Genomic DNA, 22,168 nt, shown 5'->3' on the forward strand with positions numbered 1-22,168 from the left:
TGGATTTTCGACTATTAATATGGAGCATCGGACAAAACTATTAAGTTACATTTGGAGCGGCCTTAATTTAATTTTTAAGTTTAATTAAACTATTATTAAATTACAATTTTCTTTGATAATTTTTTTTTTGTCAAATTCCCTTTGAAACTCTACATTTTCTTATCATATGCGAATTTATTCATGATTTGTAGGTAAGGATTTTAAACAATTTATAAAATAAAATCATTTTCAGAATTGTTCGTAGAAAAAAAAATTTTTTAAAGAATTTTTAAATTATTTTTAGAATTTTAAAATTATTAAATTAGCAATTTTAATGTTAAAATCTTCAGTTATCCTTTTGTTAATTAAAAAAATATTTTTTAAAATTGAAACGAAATATACGTAGAGCACCACAGAATAATAGAAAATGTGTGAAGAATAAAATTTTTGGCAGTAGGCGACACAAAATCCCTCCAAATACGAGCTAGGTCATTGTTGACATCCATGAGGTGTATGACAAAGTTTGTTGTGAAAAGTTTCATCTCACAATTTATTTTACAATTTAATATAAATTCAATAATTTCTCACGACCTTCAACTTCAAATACCCCAACAAAACATTAGAATAATTTCCAATTAACGCATTTCACCAGCTGTCATCTTGCAATTCAGTCACAATGGCCTCACATTCCACTTGGAACCCACTTCAACAGTTCATTGACGAAATTCATCTCTTCATTACCGGACAGCTGCCCGTCAAACCTTCCAATTTAATTAAACAAAACAAAGATCATCTGCACGAAAACGGCGAGTTCAGTTTCAGCAACAAACGAAAAGTCTGGTTGTCTCACATGTCATCGAGCAGACAGGAAGCTGCCGGCTTTTGTGTTGATGTAAATTGTAAACACAATGAAACATTGTTCATCGATGACACAAACGACGCAAACTCCAGCAAAGCCACCACTTCCACCTCCACCACCACCGACGACGACGACAAAAACGACGGCAAAACCGATTGTGGCAAGCACGATTCCCATTCCCATTACACCGTTACAAAGTTACTCAGTAGTAATTCGTTTGCATTGCACGTTGCAAGAGTCAAAATTGTCGGTGACTGGTGCAACGTTTTCTTGGATCGGCGAAAATGTTACGCGGAAATCTTTCGGAAAGTGTTAGATAATGAAAAGACGAAAGAAAAAGGTCAAGGATGCAAATCCATCTTAATAACGAGAGACGATGACGGCAAGTCAATTGATGGCGCCCAAAGTGTAACGGATTATCGGCTCCAATTACTCGAAAGTGTCATTAAAAATTTAATTAATCAGTCGGATTACTGGGTGCTTGTGCAACAAAGTGACGAACAAAAAACGACAAAGCCGATTCGGGTGCACTTGACGACGAAATCTAGTGCAATTGTCGCAAGTGACACGAGAAAAATTGTCTCCGGCATCGTGGTGGATCCGAAAAATGGAAATAAACTTGCAGCGGTGACAACGGACGATTATGTGAAGTAAGTTTGTTTAAAGTTTTGTTTATTTTATTTTTTTTTGTTTGAGCGAAGGTAAAAAAGTTAGTCTTTCAGTTTTTTTTATTGAAGTTAAAAAAAATTAGCTAAGGATTGATGGAGGTCACGTGGTTTTAAAACTTTTTTTAGATCACGTGGTTTGAAAAATTTTTTAGATCACGTGGTTTAAAAAATTTTAAGATCACGTGGTTTGAAAACTTTTAAAGTCACGTGGTTTGAAAATTTTTCAAGTCACGTGGTTTGAAATTTTTTTTAAGTCACGTGATTTGAAATTTTCTTTTGGTTACGTGATTTAAAAATTTCTAAGGTCACGTGGCTTAAAGATTTTCTAGGTCACGTGGTTTAATTTTTTTTTAGATCACGTGGTTTAATTTTTTTTAAACCACATTGTTGGATTTTTTTTAATTTTGGATTTTTAAAATCGAAATGCAGTAACATTGTTGTTTATTCTCCGAATAACGACTTTATAATTTTTTTTTCAAAGTTTTTCGTTGTTTTAAAAATTAAAATAATTGTGTCACTATAATGATTTATGCATGAGTGCTTTAATAATTTTACAACTTTGTCTGCATTTCTTGAATCCATTTTTATTTGCAAAAACGTAAATTTTTTTCACAAACAAAGATTTCATGTCGCATCGCATTTTCTCGTAAAATCTTTACAAATGACAACATTTTCCGTTGACTTCTTGCAGCATGCAAGTGGAATTATAATGAAGCAAGTGCATCATGCTAAGCAAGCAAACACCCATAAACAAAGTTCTCTCTCGCTTATTTTTCAAATAATTTCCGCACGAATGCCCTTGACTCAACAATAAAATTTATTGATTTGTTGTTCCTAACGGGCTGGATTGCATTTTCATCTAGTTGCAAGCGGCGCAGTTTATGATGCCTCAAGGGACACACAATTTATTACATTGTTGTCTAAAATTGTGTGTGTGTGTTAGTGCTTGTTTACTTTAATATACATTGCACATGTGGCATCACTTTAGATGCGTAAGGGTATCTTTTTGACGTGTGTCTCATGCAGAAATGTAACGACAAGAGGTTTTCTGGGTGGTCAAGTTGGGGCGGATGTGTTGTTTTGACAAGATTTTGTGGAATTTTAATGGAGAATATCAATTTACTAGAGCGATAATTTTTTTGACAAGTGCAATTAAAAAAAGGTAATTTTTTCCTAAAAATTCAATGAGCGAATAAATATTTTTTTGAAACGTAATCAATTAAAATAATTTTACTCCTTGGAAATTTAGGTATTTTTTTCCTAAAAATTTAAATTCAATTAAATGTTAAATTCTTTGAATAATTTGTAAAAAAATTTTTAAATAATTTCCTTAATTTTTTAAAAAAAATGTATATAATCAATTAAAATAATTTTACTCCTTGGAAATTTAGCAAAAAAAAAAAATATTTTTTTTTAATTAGACGTGCTAAAAAAATTATCGTTTAAGTAAATTTAATTCTCGAATAAAATTTTTTAGAAATTTAATTTAAATATCATTTTTTTGATTAAATTAAATTTTCGTTGATTTTTTTTTTGCTAAAAAATTCTTTAAATTTTTTTATTAGGCAAATATTAAATTCTTTGAAAATGCTCTTCGAACAATTTGTAAATTTGTAAAAGCAACAATTTTGAATTATTATTTATTTGATTTCCTTTTTGACATTCGATTTGTAAAAAAAATATATATTAAATATTTTTTTTCTTTTATTTTTTTTATTCTTTTTTTTTTGTGGTAAATATTTGTATATTTTTTTCATGAAATTGATTTTATTTTTCATTATTTTCAGTAAGTAAAAATTTCCATTTGAAAATTTATTTTTTTTTGAATTTGATTTTTGTTAAAATGTCGTATGATTTTTAAAAAGTTTTAATAAAGCAAGATTAGCTCATGTTTTATGTGATTTTAATTTTTTCAAAGTTATTTAATGAAAAAAGTTCGAAAAATTTAAAAAATTTTCCTTATTCAGTAATTATTTTAATTTTTTCTTCTAATATTTTTCGCGAAAAAAGATTTAAAAAAAATAAAATTCTAAATAAATAAAAAAAAAATAATCAATTTTTTTTATAAAAATAAAAATTCGCTTAATCTTCACTTTAGCTACGCACCTGATCAAATCAGACATTGTTGTGTGTTTTAAAGTTGATATGAGCGTTATTTATAGAAATTGAAGCGACGTGCCGTTAAGCGTAAAATGTTGTTAAAATTTAACTGAGATTACAGGGATTTTATGTGCTTGATACGCGCCAGGGGATATGTTGTTCAAATTGTTTTTTAACCTAATAAATTCCTTGCATTAGACGTCAAAATATTACAACGACAAACTCACGTCGGAAATATCAAAATCGATATTTAACTCATGTTTATAAATTATTAACTGATTGAAATTATGTCACGTAGGAAAATCTTACATGATTTTGACACCAAAAAATATTTTTTACATTCGACCTATATTTTTTGTCATTTTTTCCCTTGAATTATTAATTTGTTGTGAATTTTTCATACAAAATATTTTTGCACTTATGATACTAATTGCCATGCAAAGTCATTGAGTCCCTTGAATATCATTACAACACTCTCTTTGCATAACAAAAGTGCATTTTTGTTCTTTGTTTTTTCATCTTTTCCGCACTGCACGATGAACATTTTACCGCAGACATGTGCCAAAAGCACTTCTTCAAACAAACTTTTGTCACGTGATGATCATTCTTCTTTCCCATCATCCTCTTCTCACGTCAACTTTTTCACGTAACAAACAAATGTGTCAGACTAGACATCGTTTGCACAGACAACTGAGATACACTTGATAGGAGCATAAAATTAACATACTTTAAATAGGAAAATATTTTGTTTCAAGAAATTTTACGAGAATATTATTTTTGTTATTATTATAGGTATGGGTAGTGCAATTTCAAAAATTGTTGCACATTATTTTTTGACCCAAAAAATTAAGATGGAAGAATGATGAATATTTTTAACCGAAATAACTTAAATTCTGTTTCACGAATTTTTTCGGGTTTTCTGAGGTTTTCATGTTTAGCTAAATGGAGTCGGAAGTTTAGGGGAGGCTGGGGTCCATAAAATTTATTATACGATAAGAAGGGGTGGACGGCAATGTACGACGTCGTTAAAAATATATTAAAAAAATAAAAACAAAAAAATTTTTATGAATTTATTTGAAGAGTGTTCTCGACCTTGAAACTGATTTTTTTAAAAATTTTTTTTTTTTTTAGTTTCTATTTAAACTTGAACTGATATTCAAAATTTTCTTTTCAGTTAGGGGGGCAATATTAAAAAAAATACGTCATTAAATATTATATTTCGACGGTTTTCGATTTTAAAAAAAGGACGATTTATAAACATAAAAATTAGGATTTATTTAGAGTGAAAAATTTTTATTTTTAAATTTTTCTCAAAGTTTTAAAAAAAAATTAATTTTTCCTTAAAAATATTAAAAAATTTCAAATATCTTTGAGGTTAAAGAATTTTTCATTTTTTTCGTCTGAATTAATCGAATTAATGACGAAAAAAATTTTTTTATAAAAACGGGTATTTCCTCAACTTGAATAATTAATTTTTAACAAAAAAATATTTTTCAAAAAATTTCAAACATCTTTGAAGTTAAAAATTTTTTAAATTTTTTTTCGTTTGAATAATGACGAAAAGGAAAAATTCCTTAAACATAAACATAAATTTCATACGAAATCTAATGTTTTTATTATTTTTAGATGATTTTTAATATAAAAATTATATTTGGAAAAATTAAGTTGTATCCAATGTGAAACATTTTTTAAAATCTCACTCGCCTTATTTCTCCATTATTGCATTTAGCTAGAGAATTACAAAATATATTTCATGCTGAGACTTTGACTTTGAACTCCCTAATCACTTTTGGTATGAAGGATAAAGGAACAGCTGTTTTGAAGCATTGTCATCCTTTTTACATACTATTATTGCATTTTTAATGCAAAAAACAGTGGTGCACAGAAAAAAAACTTTTGATTCAAGTTTATTAAATTGTAAACGATGTCATGACATGAAGAAGAGCAGTTTTCATTTCCTGCTGGGAATTATTTTTGCTAAGGAAATTTTTATGCTACTGAAAGAAAGATAAACTAAGTAAGGGATCATCATGGATATGTCACAGAGGATTTGCTTTGTAAAGTTTTGTGTCACAGAATTTTTTGAAATAAATCTTTATTTGCCAAAAGATCGATGACTATTGAAAAAGTTACTAACCAGACGTCTCCATTGAGCAACATTTTAAAATAAATTCAACTGACATGCAATTAAAACAATAACATTTGCCGTCACTTTCAATCACGTTTCATGTAAAAATTTTCACAATTTCAAGTTGTTCGAGCATTGTTTCATGGTACAAAAAAAACTTTTGCAAAGTACTGTATCATAATTGGGTGTATGTAAGTTCTTACCATACAATACATTGTTAATATTGTGCTTTTGGTGTCGTTTCAAAAGAGAATGTATTTAATAAAATACAAATTTTGCAACGTTATTATACAGCTTCACACTTCACAGAAAAGTGTTTTGAAAGGGTTTTAATGCGGCTTGTGGCGGAAAAGAAAATGCTTCGGCACATAATTGGATTAGTCAAGTTGTGACGCTTTCTGTGGAGGAAGAAAGAGTTATTAGTGGAAAATGTAATCAAGAAAAAGTTGTGAGGCGATGAAACAATCAAAGCAAGTAATGAAGTTAAAATGAAGCGTTGTGATGATGATGAAGATATGTATCTGGGGGCAAAGATGTCATTATTATAAATGAATTAAAGTGATGAATTAAAAATCATACATCAATGGAGAATATTCTTTTTTGCAATTGAATTACCTTAAATGATTTCTATTTTTTTGTCTTACATTTTTTTCCAATTTAAGCCGCTCCAATTTTTTTTTCGAACTTTTTGTCCCAAAAACTTTTTTTTTAAATTGGGGGAAATAAAAAAAAATTAAAATTAATTTTTTAAATTTTTTTTTAAAAATTTAAATTTTTTTAAAACTTAATTTTTAAAATTTTTTTTTTAAATTTATAAAAATATTAAAACAGTTTTTTGTCATTAATCAATATTTTACTTGTCTTTAGTGTTTTTTAAGGTTGAATTTCTCATTGATTTCAGAGCAATTAAACTAAAAAATTGAAAAAAAAATTCATAAAAAAATCTTTAAAAAAATTAAAAACATAAGTTCAACGATTTTCGAAAAAAAAAATTTAGAAAAGAAAATTCTTGTAAAAATATAATTTTCAATACAAAAGTTAAAAAAAACTTCAAAAAAATATTTTTTTAAAATCCTTCAAAAAAATTGAAAATAGACCAAAAAACGGTCGTTTTTGATGGAATTTTTAACTTTTTTTTTATTTTACTCCATTGGATTTTCAGGTTTCATGTGATAAAAAGTTCAAAAAAGACAAAAAAATAAAAAAAAGTTTTATTTTTTTTTTAAATTTTTTATAAAAATTTTAAAAAAATCTATTTAAAAAATTAAACTTCTGATAAATTAAAAAAAATAGTAAATTTAATAGCCTAAGTCAAATTTTTAGACAATTTGTTTAAAATACCACAAAAGAAATAAAATAAGTGGCTGTTATCGTCTTTTTCGCATATTGTTATTTTATTATTGAACTATTACTGTCGATTCAATGACTAGCCTACATATAAAATGTAAGCGTTTATAATTGTGTATCACCCGAGAATTACATTTGTGTTTGGATTAGTTCACCTTTTAAATATTATCTTCGTAAAACAGAATTGCTACTCTTAACACAATTCACCGATAAGACCAGACATTGCATTCTGTATCAATTTTCGATATTTACAATGGTTATCAATAGATATCCAGAGAGGTGGATTTATGTTTCCAGAGAATCTTTATTTTATTTTTATATTTCCTGAAATATTCGGCTACAAGTTGTGAACAAGTCTGATAATTTATTTTCCTTAGAACTAGCTCATCCGGGCTTACACTGATTCCAAAAATAAATTATCATATTTCGACACAACTTGTACCCGAACATTTCAGAAAAGGCAAAAATAAAATAAAGATTCAGTGCAAGCTTTTAAAGGAAAATCGCGGCACTGAATTTATCGAATTCAATGCTTGTGTATTTATCCTTTGTTAATTGCAAATCCTTTTTCCATTTTGTGTATTACCAAAGGCGTCAGACCAATTCACATGCCTTGACCATAAAGCACCTATTGATAATTTTGCTGGAATTTCAGGAAAGTTGTGGCTTAGAGCACTTTATTAAAACTAATTACGAAAGTGGAAAAGCATACATTACATACATAAATATTTGTTCGTAGTTTGTTTATGATTTGTTTCTGTTTGTTTTTGAATTTAGTTTGCAGAAATTAACAAATTATTATTGCCTGGATGCAATTTATTTAATTAACAGCTATTTTAGTGAATATGATACCCTTGATAATGTAAATTTGCATACGCACTAAAAGATATCTTTTGACGAGAAAGAACAAAAGGAACATCATCTCTTTTAACTTGATTATCATTTCAGACATGGGGCGCCCATGACGACGAAATAAAATTATTTCACAAAATTGCATTGTTAGCTTTGCAGGTAATTTTGAGTTGCAGTTGGAATTTAATAACTATATCTCATCCTTTCTTGTTGATGATGAATATCCTATAGAAAATTTATGTTTCGCAAAGATATTTTGGATTATTTTTTGCGAGACTAAAAAATCATCTGATGTAGTCAATTCCATATCCATTTGCATAATTCTGATTCTTGAAACTCCAAAAGAAAAATATCCAGCCTGGTCCTGGTAAATTACTTACTTTGATCCTTATGTTTATTATCCGAATATTCAAGAATGTCTTTATGTTGAACAAAGCCGGTTCACGAATTATCGCCATAAGGTTCGTCGATTTGCTAGATCTTTCAAATCCCAGAGGTTAGTCAATTGCCCCTCACTCTCTCTAATATTGTTGGCTTCTGAAAGTGTGGAGCGTCGCCAGATATTTTTAAGTTCATCATTTCTACGACTTCCTTGTGGGTTGTATACGAGGGCCTTGTTGCATACTTTCTCGGAATCTTTGCTAAGGGTTTATCTTAGTAAGTTGTCAAGGAATAACAGTCAATTAGTTCATTCAGAAGCCGACACATCCACGCCATTTTTAAGATCTATTTAATTCTTTCGAGTATCTAAAATGAAATTTTGATTTTTTTTTAATTCTTGATTAACTTCGAACAAAAAAATTCTGAGAATTTTCTTTTTCTTTAAATCTTTTTACACTTTTACACTTTTTTAAAAATCTTTTTAAAAAATGTTAAATTAATATTATTAATAATTTTAGAATCTGAAAACGTTAGTGGTACGAGAGTTAGGGCTGCGAGACACCAAGTTTTTACAATGTAATATATATACCATGATTAAAACATCAGAAACACGACTAGCATCCTGTTAATTAATTGTATTAATTTAGCTGTGTCAGCAAAGTATTGCTGTAAGAGTTTCCAATATCATCCGTCATTATCCGCCTTGCCATCATTCAAATAAACGAAGCCAGGCAAACGACAAAAATATTTTTGTTTTCAATTGATGTTGTTGATGATGTTGTCGTTGGAGTTTATTTATTCTGTACGAAAGTGTCGGGCTCAACAATATTTTGTTCATTTTGTGTATGATGCTTGAATGTAACTCACTCTCTTCAGTTTGGGATGAAGTTGTTGTGATGATGATGCAATTTCTCGAGATTTGAAAAGATATATGGGAAAAGTTGTTTTTTTTTTGATGATAACAACAATAATAATAATAAATAATTGAAAGGTACATGGAAATGCTCTAAAATTTTATGTTTATGTTTTTGCAAGAGAAAAATATTATTATTTTTAAGTAAATTTGTTTCTATGAAGATTTTTGCTTATTTCATGGAATGGTGCTTTTAAATAAATTTCCATGCAAGTGGAAAAGTAAACAGATTTGAAGGGAGTTTAAATAAAATGCATTTTCTTTAACGAACTTACGGAGCGTAAATCAAATACGAAAAAAATGTTTTTCAATGTTGGAATGTCTCTTTTTTCTTTACGCTTTTTAGACACACATGTCACATGTTGTTTGAGAAAAAAATGTCATGTAAGTCGGTGGCGAGTAAAAAAGTAAATAAACTTCCGTGAGTTTACGAGAAAAAAGTATTAAAAGTATTTTAAAAAAAAAATTATTAAAAAAATATCTCAAAAAAATAATTTAAAAAAATATATCTAAAGAAAAATATGTTTTACAAGAAGTTTTCAACTTCAAAAATAGATCAATTATATTCGTCAATTTAAAAAATAGTAAAAAAGCAAATTAAAAAAATAGCAAAAAAGGCGAACTTAAAAGGAATAAACAAGAGCCTTGTGGTAACAAAGTCGAAAAAATTGCCAAGTAAATGAAATTACAAAATTTTTGAGAACAAAAACTTGAATATAAAGGATTTATTTCAGAATAAATATTAATATCGAATGCAAAATAAACATGACCTGTAGAATAAATGAAAACTTTTGTCTTTGAAAACTTAAACTTGAATAGTTATTTTCTTTAAAGAACCAAATTTTTAGTTAAAGATACTTATTTTTTAGCTTTAAACCAATTTTGGCGCAAAAATATTATTTTCTTTTCTAAAAAGTTATTTTTTTTTTCATAATGTGACTTAAGACAAATTTAAGCAGAGGGGGCATGAAGACCTTTTTTAGCTCAAAATGTATTAAAATTACAAAATCTTTTTGCAAAATAGTTGAAAAATGTGACAAATTTGTTTCAATTCAAAATGTAATTAAAAATTAATAAAAAAAAGCAATGAAATATGCAAAAAATGCGGTTTTTAACCCTTCAGGTCATGTGCTTTTTGCTTTGAAAAATAATTTTCAAAGTTTTTTTTTTTAATCATATTGTGATTTTTAAACAAATTGAAGCAAAAGTAAATTTGGAGATCAAAAAATGTAATTAAAAAATGCTAAATTTGAAAAAAAAAAGTTTTTCTAAAAATGTTTATTATTATAAATATTTAGTTCTTGAGCAATTTTCTTTTAAATGTTTTAAATTATAATTTTATGTTTTTAAAATTTACTTGGATTTTCAGAAAAAATAGGATTTATGTAACGTAAAGGTTCATGTTATTGTTTAAATATCAAGCTAACCTCATAAATTTACCCTTTAAAATTATTTTTGAATGCTCATCTTGCTATTCATGCTCTACTCTTGTTTTTGTTTAAATAATGGAAAATACAAGAAGACCATTAATTAATGCATGGTTCTGATGAAAACTCATTTCATTAGTTTCTCCATATCTTGCTTATGGTTTTGAGCTCAATTTCAATTTCCTATGTCGGTTCTTGGTTTCTTTTGTTCTAAGTTTCCTCTTTTGAATTTTATGAACAGAACGTTTTTAGTTAAAAGACAAAATATTCTTTAATAGGATTTCAAACCTCATCGACCATTTGAAAGATTTTATCAAGATTCAAAATTTTATTAAATATTGTCTGTCAAGTTCTTTGATGTTTTTCATCTTTGAAGCGAAACATTAAAAAATATTTTACAGAACATTTTAAGCCACCACCTGATGTTCGAGGCGTAATAAGCTTATGAAAATGTTTCACCAATGTCAATCAAAAAATTTTCTTGACAACCTTAAGCCAACATTGACGTAGTCACCTTGGACCACAATCTTCTTACAACAACAAGTAAATAAAATGTTTGTCCATGTTAGCCTTCTTCCTTATGCAGAAAATCATCTAACAATGAAAAAGGCTTAACTCGAGACTTTTGTGTTGTCGTAATTGAAATTTTCTATTCATTGTGCCTGTCCGATTTTGATATTTCATCCATTTTCTCTCCGTCCGAAATGTTTGTTTTGTTAAATTGTTTTAATCTGCCTTAATGTGAATTTTCATTCGGAAAACCAGCAAAATCATGAAATCAGTCAAGATTACCGTGTAGGAAAAAATTAAATGAAAAGTTAATGAAGGTTGAGTGACTCGACACAAAAATTACCTTGCAACGATGCAAAATCTGTCCGGATTTACTGCACATCGCCTAGCAGTTAAATCTCTCGCTCACTTTGAATGCTGGTGCCGTCATACGATGCTGACGTGCGATAAAGTCTGTAGATTAGTGATGGATATGCTGTTTTTTGCTCCTGGCGCTTTGGTTTTAATTGTTGTGTAAACTTTTTATAATGAACAGTGCATTTTTTCCTGCCTTTTTTCCAACTCTTTGTAGTTTATTTTTCCATCATAATCCGTTAATGGAAATTGTGCACACGAATAAATATTTGATATTGCAAAATTGCGAGATATCGATTACCTGGACAGAAATTTTATGATTAATTGCGAGAATATTCAAAAATATACGGCGTAAAATATCAAATTTCAAATTATGTAAATTTAGACAATGAAGTTTGCACTTTTCAGTTAAAATAAGTGAAATGCGAATAATTTATTGCAGATGAGTTTGTTTGAATAACACAGAAAATTGTAAAATTTAACAATTTTTTTCTGTTAAATTAAGCATAGTGACCTCGATTTTTTTAATTTTTTTAAAAAATTTATTTTTTTTTTAATTTTTTTATTTTTATAAAAACACAATTTGTATTCTTTTATGTTGAGTTTGGACTTTTTTAACTCTCAAGTGAGATTAAAAATGTTAAAAATCATGTTCCTTGTCATGATTCTTTGAAAATGTTTTTAAATGAAAAAATTTTCAAAATTGGGAAATATTTTGAGACAAAAAATCCCCCTTTGTAGAAAAAATGTTATACGAAAATATGTTTTAAAAGAAGAAGTTTTTTTTTGGATTTAGAAAAAAAAATAAATTGAGAGAAAAAATCCATTTTTTAAAAAATTGTTTAAAAAATTTAAGGATCTCTGAGGATTTTGAGAAAAAAGTCATTTGTTGAGTGAAAACTTATTAAAAATTATCATGCAAATTTTTTTGAATTATTAACTCGGAAATTTTTGTTTTTTTTTTAAACTTACTCTCAAAAAAGTATTTTCTTAAAATTCCATCAAATATTAAACAAGTTTTACAAAAAAAGATTTTTTTCTTTTAAAACATATCAAATTGTCAAACATTTTTTTTTATAAAGATAGGGTTTATTAATAGGGATTTTATAATTTAAATTTTTCACTCAAAAATATTTTCAAATAATTAAAAAATTTCGATTTACAGAAATTTAACTAATATTTCAAAAATTTATTTTTTAATGAAAAGAATGAATTTTTAAAATTTTTAAATTTTGTTTGAGAATCAAAAATTCCAAAATTCAATATTTTAAAGCTAATTTTCTCATTTATGGCGTCATCCATTAAAGGCGTCGGCAAAAAAGGGCATTTTTTGACCCCCGCTCCCCCTCCGTAAAACGTCGAAATTCAACAACACCTCCCCCCTCATTAATTTTTTTTTTAAAGGTAGCTTAAAATTTTTTCAGCGTAAAAATATTTTTTTTTCAATTATTTTAAAACCTAAATGAACACAAAATTTTACTTTTGAGTATTTTCATCCTCTTATATTTTATCCCGCTGTAAAATATGATGCCATCGATTTTTTTGTCGTTTTTTGCTCGTCAAATTTATTTTAATTGATTAAATGACACTGACAAACTTTTTTTTGTTCCCGTTTTAATGATTGTCGCTCGTAGCAAAAAAATATCAATGTTGCAAGCAATTGAACTTTTTGAACTGAAACTTTTTAATGCAACACTCGATCATTAGCAGCGACAAAGACTTTATCATTCCCTTTTCTTTCATACAGTTGGTTGGTAACTTGGCGTATCAAATATCATCAATCAATCTAATTACAGTTCATTGTGTAATAAATCTCCCAGTTTTAGCTTCATAAAACGTTATTTAGCCTTTTTTGCCATTGTATGACATGACATGGTGTTAATTTTATAAGCGATGAACACGGAATGATAGAGTATGAAATATAAAACAAAAAATTAGAAATAAAGAAGATTAATTGTGGTGGCTTTTTAAAAGGAAGGGGTGTGCAAGAAAATCGCATTAGCAGTAAGTCGTTGGTTTTTAGTTTCAAAGAAATTAAGGTAAAATGTTTCATTTTTACAAATGCAACAAATAAATCGTAATTAAAGTTGATTTTTTGAAATATGAGAAATGTATTTCAATAAACTTCATTTTTTATAATAAATTCAAGAGTCACCCGTGAACTTCGTTTTACTAATTATTTAAAAAATAAAACTATGAAATTAACGTAATTTTTTTAAATAAATAAAAAAGAATATTAAAAGAATTATAATGCAATAAATTTTACACGTCGCTTTTTGGGAAATTTTCTTAATTTTTAACAATTTTTTTTTGATCATGTTCAAAAAATATCGGCTTTAAAACCTTCTCCTAGCTTAACTTGAAAAAAAAATCCTAAAGAGATTCGCAATGTAGAATTTTAGTTATTTCGTTACAAATTTTGTTTGTTACAAGTTTGAATTTTATTTATTTAGAAAAATACAAAAAAAGATCAACTTTGTGCAACTATATTTGTCGTTTTGCTTCCTGTCTGAACTTTTTTTAACATGAAATTTTTTTCAATAAATATTTCCTCCTTTATTTTGTAAAAAACTTTTTCATCGACATTAAGTGTATGAAAAACTGTTTAATAGAATCTTTATTGGCTTCTTCCTTCCTCTCAAAAATTTTTTTTTTAAAAAATTTTATCAAATTTCATCATAAAAAAAAAAGTTTTCCGATGCCAGTATTGATTATAATTTTCATAAATGCTTAAAATATGCAAACAACATTTTGGTTAGACGATGACAAAAATGGTTTTTTTTCTCTCAGTATGCATTTCATTTTTTGTGCAAACTTTTTCAAATGTCTGTCATGGTTTTTAAATTTTTTCACAAAAACATTTTTAAAAATTTGTTTTAGATGAAAAATTTTCCAAAAAAAAAGTTTTATTAAAAACTTATTCATGATTAATTTTTCTTCATTTCAATTTTTTTTGTCACTTTTAAATTTTTGAAAACCATAAAGGAATTTTTAGAATTTTGAAAGTTATTTTGTATGAAAATTTTTTTTAAAAAATTTTAATAAGCTGTAATGCCGTTATAGAACATTTTTATTGTTGTTTTTCTGAAATTGAGTCGGAATGCAATATTTTAACAAATAAATTAGTTTTTTCAAATTAATTAAATCTCAAAAAAGATAATTAAAAAAAAATTTAACGTTCAAAAATTGTTTAAAATTTTGTCATTTTGTATGAAAATAGTATTTCAAATTTTTTTTTATTTTGCCCCCCCATTTTATTTTTAAAAATTTTGGACTTTATTTTTGATTTTCATTTGGAGCGGCCTAACTTGTAAAAATCCTAAAGAGACTCGCAATGTAGAATTTTAGCTATTTCGTTACAAATTTTGTATGGACATTAAGTTTGAATTTTATTTATTTAGAAAAAAATCTTGAATAGAAGAAAATTTTGAAAAAGATCAACTTTCTGCAACTGTATTTGTCGTTTTGCTTCCTGTCTGAACTTTGTATTCCACCTATAATTTAACATGACACGCCACATACAATTTTTTTCAATAAATATTTCCTCCTTTAAGCGACTTTCGTAAGCGTTTCAAAACTTTTTCATCGACATTAAGTGTATGACACGGAACATTCGATAAAAATTCCTCGCAACTGTTTAATAGAATCTTTATTGGCTTCTTCCTTCCTCTCATAAAATAATTTTTTTTTTTACATAAAATTCCATCAATTTCATCGATAAAAAAAAGTTTTCTTCCATGACAGTAATTGATTATATTTATAAATGCTTAAAATATGCATCAACAACAACATCAACAAAAAAAAGTTGCTGGTTAGACGATGACAAAGAAGAGTTTTTTTCTCTCAGTATGCATTTCATTCTATTTGTGCAAACTTTTTCACTTAATGTCTGTCATGGTTGCGAGCAATTTTTTCACAAACATTTTTAAAAATTTGTTTTAGATGAAAAATTTACAAAGAAACTCCAAATGAATGCAAAGTTTTATTAAAAACTTACAAAATATTCATATCAAAGGAAATTTCAGACATGCATCTATTCAGTTATTTACTTATTTAAGTCCATGTGATGGAATCAAAACTCTTCTTTTTTTTTGAAGTCGCATTTCCATGAATCTCTTTTTTGTCACTTTTAATTATATTTCGAGGATATTTTAACAACCATAAAGGAATGTTTTAGAAAATGATTTTTAATTTACATAAAAATGCCAAAGCACGCATATTGAAAGCATGAATAAATTAAAAGAGAAGACTTAATATTATGTTGTTTTCTAAATACTGCCAACAATGAAAAAGTGAAAAAAAAGAAAACGTCAAGAGAGGAAAAAAATAAGCTGCAATTTTGTTTTTGCCGTTGTAGAACATTTTTATTGTTGTTTTTCTGCATTCTTTCTTTTGGAATTGAGTCGGAATGCAATAAAGTGTTTTTACCTGATGAAAAATCAAGTCTCGCTTTTTCTACAAATAAATCAGATTTTTTTTTCAAATTAATTGAATTGAACGGTTGGGCGTTGAAATAACGAGCAACTTATAAGAATAAAAGACTCAGTGGGACGAAAAGGAATTTTTAAGGTTTTGAATGTTTGAAATGAGGCTTTTCAAATACTCATAGGATTTTTTTGTTAAACTTATATTTTTTTTAAATATTTTTTTTTAATTTGTAAAAAAAAACAAAATAAAGTTTGGAAAAATTTTCTTGAAAATTTTAGAAGGCCTTATTTTTTTTACATCGGCCCACTGCAATAAATAGAGTCCACTTGACTTTTCAATTTGTTTGTTTTTTCATCTCAATATTAAAAAGATTTCCAGAATAAAATAACAACAGATCCCATGGAACAATCAAAAGTCTTTTAAAAGTTGAAAAAAAGATCAAATATAGAAAGAAGAGAGTGCAGACAAGCAATTTACTTTTTTACTTCGCTTTATTATACGGTTCGTCACTCTATTGTTGTTTGTTTTCCTTTCTTTCTTTTGTGTTGATAAAAAATTATAGAAAACGCTCAACGGATATGCAGCTAATGGCGCAACACAAATACGGGTTGCGTGTACGAAATGAGGCAGTTTTTGTAGCGTTGATCAAACAATTGGGTCTTGCGGCAGTGACTGTTGATTTTATGGAGGTGCGACATTCGAGCCCCGTCGGATTGAATGTCAGCGGCTGTTCAACAAGTAAAGGTAAGTAATATTTTCATGTCTGTTATCGATGATAAGCTACATCAATATCCTCCTTTTCCTTCTTCGTTGATTGATTTCTCACAAATAAATATAAATTTTATCGCATTATCCGAGCCATTTACCTTGCATATTTTTTTCCGTCTGCCTGAATCCTGACAGAACAATGCAGAATTATTTATTGCATGCACTTCTGAACAAATATCTTGCAATTTACCACCGTAGTCCATGGAGACGATTCATTTTCTCTCGTTGAATGCCCCGCGAATTGAAAATGGATTAATTTAGTCTCTTAGTTAGGGATGAATCTTCTTTACGTATGATCATTTATAATCCTATTTTATTTAATTCATGTCATTAAAATTTGAAGATCAAAAAAGCCGAAAACGATTGAACTCATTTTTCTTTTTTTTAAGTGTTTTTTAATGTTACAATTAAATTTTAATGATCATCTGATCTAGCCATTCCATAAGCATTTGCTAAACCTGGTTTGCTAAATTAAAAAAAAATAAAAACATTCAGTTAGGTCCTGGAAATAATAGTTTAAGAGCCGACACATCTATGTCACAGGTCATGTTTCCCATAATCTGTCTGTTCATTTAAACTGAAGACTCCAAGATTGAATATTGATCCCTTTAGGTTTATCAATTGTTTCTTATGTAAATCAAAGTGAGATTCAATAAATTTATGACGCATAGATTCGTTTTTAAATTCCTTTTCGCATAGCATACACACCGGCACTGCGCAGCATTTTCCTTGTATTTTAACATACCGTCTTTTAAGTGAGGTTTTTTTAAATTGTTTGACTGAATATTATTATTTTTGCTCACTATTTTATTAATTGACGACGCCGGTAAAGAAACTTTATGTTCGTCGAAGGACTTTTTATTAGCTGCGATAACTCTACTTTTAATTTGTTCGTTCAATATGTTATAGACGAATCTATCTTTTAGAATAATATTTAAGTGTGCATCAAACAGACAATTTGTACTTAATGACTTCAAAATGAACGCATATTCGCTCATGGATTCACCAGAAAGTTGTATTCTGTACTGTAAAATTTTTATCTCTCTATATCGGTTTACCTTTTTTAAGTTACTAAAAAATTTAGGTTTAAGGGTAAAATATTTAGTTTTGGCCGGAACATCGGGGGTGCAAATTACTTTATTCGCTCACACAGACTTCTCCCGCCAAACACGGCTTAAAGATTGGTCATTTCTAACTCGTTCGTAATCTCTTTCATTTCGCAAGAAAATTCAAGACGCTCGATGCTTTTTATATATAATCGACTATTAAACAATCGCTTTATTCTTCCAAAATTAGCCAGAATATCTCCAGTACGTCTATCTCCTTTTCTTTCTGCCACAAAAGTCACATCTCTCCCCTGTAACCGACGACATTACTTGTCGCCGGTTAAAGGGAAATTAAACATTAAGAGTTAATGTTACCTCTTTTCAATCCGTAGGGTGAAACAACACCGACGATAAAACAACAAGAAGCAATAATTTTATTTCCTTTTCTTCGATCAAAAATTAATTTCATGTGTTGAGGAGAGATTCAATCTGGCACGCTAGAAAAAAGAAACATTTTTCATTTTTTTTTAAAGATTCTTTCTGGTCATAAATCTATTAAGACTGTAAAAAGACATGCTTCGTGTTTTTCTTTTAAGTGGCACTCAAATCACTTGTTCAAAGAATAAATATATGACTAGCAAGGTTCCAACCCACCTGAGGCTGTTATTTATTGTGTAAGCTACTTAGAAAGAAAAATGAGCGCATTATGATGAAAAGTTTATAAAATTGCAGTTCAATTTGAGCAACTGGGCTTCCTTTTCTTAGGATGATTGTTGTCCGTTTTCTTGTCTCCTTTCAATTTTCTTCACAATCATTTTCCATTACTTTAAGTGCTTAATCGTATTAAGGAAAATTTTGTCGTATTTACACATTTCCTTTCTCTCAAATACTCAGAAGAGTGTCGTCGTAGCTCATTTTATGCTTTGTTAGAGTTAAGTAATTAAAGCTATCTGCCAAATGAGAATTTATGCTGTCAGACAGTTTTTTTTGTGTCTCTCAAGTTTTTCATTTATGAATTTTTTCAAGTTATGAGAGAAATTTTATTTTTTATAAAATAATTAAAAATATTTTTTTATTAATTTTTATTAACTTTTTAAATATTTTTCGATGGAACAACTTGTAACGCGAAACAGGAGCATCCTTTATTCTGTACAATTCAGCACGAATCGAAACAATTTTGCGAAAATTCCATGAAAGAGTTGCATGCGGTTACTACAACGCTCTACCGGAATTGTCTGACATCGACATATCGCAGCTAAGTGAGGAGGTAATGTAATGTAAAAACTGGGTACTCGTAATCAATTGTGTGCTAAGTGAGCACAATTGTGCCTATTAAATTACAATCGTCCGAGCCGTGTGTAATTTATTTTAATTAACAGAAGTCCCTACAAAGCTATTATCACATTTGATAAGGATGAACAATTTTTATTTTTTTTTTTTCATTTTTTTCACATTTTTGATTTAAAAATACTAAAAATAGGAAGAATGGCAAATGCTCATCGTCTACGTGGCCGGATATGAAAATTTAATTGACAAATCATTGGCAGATATTGAAAATGGAAGGATTGCACCACATTTGGTCTGCAACTTTTTGTGCGGTTTGGTTGGGTTGTTCAGCATTTATTATCGTCGATGCAGGATTTTAGTCGTAAGTTTACAATTTTTTCTGGTGCAGTATTTAAATTTTACAATGATTGTATTGAAAATTTAAATCCATGGCAAGGTCGTCGTTTTTTTGCATTGATTTTTACAGTTCAATGGTTTTAATCAGGTTAAACGAAAAATTGAAAAAAATTAAATTCAAATATGGAAAACCTTATCAAAGCGTTCAAATAAAAAATTAATAAAAGTTTAAGTAATTTTTTTTGAAGAAAGTTTTTTAGGCAAAATTTAATATTGTTTATAAAAAATAAATTTTATTTTACAAAATGGTTTGTACTAAATAAAGGATTCAATTCTGGTATGTTTGAATTTCATTTTTTTAAATAAAAATTTGTAAGAAATAAAAATCTCAAATTTTAATAAATCATTCTTTACATTTTTAAATCTTTCAAAAATTAAATTTTAATACATTTAAATACATTTTAAAACAATTTTTAACTGAAAAAGGTAAAAATTATTAAAAGTATTTTTTAAAAATAAATTTAAATTTTTTAGATAAATTTTGAAAAAAAAAAATTAAAAACAAGATATAATTTTATTATTTTTTTTGACGAAACTTAATTTTATGAAATATCTGAAAATTTTTCAGAATTTCGAATACTTAAAAAAATATTTAATTTACCTATTAAAATTTTCTTTAAACAAAATTTACGTTGCTTGAACACTTTTATAAGATTTTTCTTATTTAAATTTATTTATAAATTTTATTTCATTAAAAATAAACAATAATATTTAAATATTTTCAATCAAATTTATAAATAACCTTGAAATGACCTTAGCTTTAAATATGAAAATGTCCATTAAAATAATAAGCATACTAGAAAAAAAAACAATAAAATGTTGATTGAAATAATAACAACTTGAATGGCAGTCATTTTTCTCGTTATTTCACATTTTCTTTGATTATTATTTAAATTATTAACCTGTACCACCTTCGTCAACGTCTTTTCTCTCTATAATATACATTTTTCTTCAGTAGTTGCTGAGCAAATTCCAGTTATTTTGTCGCTTATTTACATTTAAATTTTTCTCTGCACTTATTTATAGGAAAATCGATCACAACTCATGCCACAACTTTTTGCTAGAATTTATCTGATAAAATGCATTCAGAAAACCTTGAATAATGCATTAGCACTGTTGAATATAGATCCAGTAACGCAAATGTAAATAAATGAGTTTTGACGGCGCGGCGGACGGTCTGCCACAATTGTAATGCAACCAGATTTTCCGGATTGTTTCAATGTGATTTTTTATTTTGTAATTTTTTTTTATGAATAAAAATTGGATTTTTTTATTATCAAAAATTTAAAGTTTTTTGTTTTATTTAAAGTGCTTTAAAATTCTGCTGCCACTTGATAAATTCATTGTGTGTCAATTAACATTTGATTTCTTAATCTACTTGTTTATTGACCCAGTAAAACTTTAAGACGTTTCTCCGACAACCAACAGACAGCAATAAAACTTTTTTAATTCCATTCTACGAATTTGAGCTTAAAAACGTTTCCCAAATCCAACTTGATCTCAATTAAAAGATTTTTATTTAAAAAGAAAGATGCATAATAAAATGTAAGTGCTTGCTCGTGGAAACAAGGCAAAAGCCACTTTTATCTGGATTTAATGCAAATGAAAATATTTTGCTTCGTACGAGTAAAGTATTATCTCTGCAAGGAACTGTAAATTTTTTATATTGTTGATTTTATTTATGGCCTTAAGCAAGTCTACCTACTTCGGGAAAAGTCGGAAAAAGTGCACCATTGTGATATAAAGTGTGTGTGTTATTTGACAATAAATTGTTGATATATAACTTGAATTTTGTTGCGAAGAAGCGAAAAAAAATATAAAAAAAAAAAAATTGGTTAAGTTTTTTCAAAAAATAAAAACAAAAATAAAAAATAAGGAAAAAAGTGAGCTCTTAATATAAAAATCTGCAAAAACTTCAGTTTAAGTACAAATTAAGCCATGATTATTTTTTAGCCCAATTTTTAAATGAAATGTTTTTTTCTTATTTTTTTTTTTTCGTTTAAAACTTTTGGGACAACAAAACAAACAATTTTCTTCATGGAACATATGATCAGAAACGTACAGTTTTGGAGATTACCTCTTACTTCCATATTTTCAAAGACAAAATCAATATAAAAATTCAAATAAGAAGCTTAGAGTGAAAATTTTTCCAATTTTTTTTTATCGCTCATAACATCCGTTACATCAAAACTAACATTTTTCTCCATGAAACAAATGCATGAAAACGCACCGTTTTGCCAAACATCGACTAAATCAGGATTTTTAATGCTAAATTCAGAAAAAAAATTAAAACGAAACTTTTATTTTTTTCAAGGAAACTTTTTAATGAAAGTCTACTGAATGCACCAACAATAGAAAACAGGAAAAATGCTAAAAAATATTTTTTTGTCGGAATGTGTGAATTTTTAATGACACATTTATAAAAAAGTTAATTTTTCACGTTGCTGCCTGCAAAACTATGGTCAGAAAAATATTCTCCTAATTTTATTAGAACTTTAAATTAGATTCTAATTTAAATAAGTAATCTAATAATAAAGAAAGTAGAGTTCTGTAACAGACGCATAACAGTAGTAAATGTGCCGGCCAATTTTAAAGTTTATCACATGAATTTAATCTCTTAAAAACAGTCTGTATTAAATTGTCATTCTGTGTTGGACTCAAAAGTGGTTTATGACGGACATCTCTATAGTTATGGTGCAATCAAAATAGGAAATGTAAAGTTTGA

The 22,168-nt window shown here is 27.4% G+C and overlaps 1 protein-coding gene across 1 annotated transcript; it reads left to right on the plus strand.

Moving 5' to 3' along the window:
- The first annotated feature begins 505 nt into the window (after positions 1-505).
- Positions 506-20,726, plus strand: LOC134834417 (uncharacterized). The gene is made up of 5 exons (XM_063849066.1): positions 506-1,488; positions 16,509-16,690; positions 18,894-19,027; positions 19,241-19,408; positions 20,470-20,726. The coding sequence occupies exons 1-5, from the start codon at positions 656-658 to the stop codon at positions 20,587-20,589; spliced, it is 1,437 nt and encodes a 478-aa protein (XP_063705136.1). The 5' UTR covers positions 506-655; the 3' UTR covers positions 20,590-20,726.
- Positions 20,727-22,168: the final 1,442 nt, after the last annotated feature.

The sequence above is a fragment of the Culicoides brevitarsis genome, chromosome 3 (assembly GCF_036172545.1).
Source record: "Culicoides brevitarsis isolate CSIRO-B50_1 chromosome 3, AGI_CSIRO_Cbre_v1, whole genome shotgun sequence".
In the NCBI taxonomy this organism is placed as follows: Eukaryota; Metazoa; Arthropoda; class Insecta; order Diptera; family Ceratopogonidae; genus Culicoides; species Culicoides brevitarsis.

Coding starts and splice junctions, on each gene's coding strand:
- LOC134834417 (XM_063849066.1), top strand. CDS start 656: ATGGCCTCACATTCCACTTGGAACCCACTTCAACAGTTCATTGACGAA. Junction 19,028..19,240: donor TATCGCAGCTAAGTGAGGAG/GTAATGTAATGT, acceptor TACTAAAAATAG/GAAGAATGGCAAATGCTCAT. Junction 19,409..20,469: donor GTCGATGCAGGATTTTAGTC/GTAAGTTTACAA, acceptor ACTTATTTATAG/GAAAATCGATCACAACTCAT.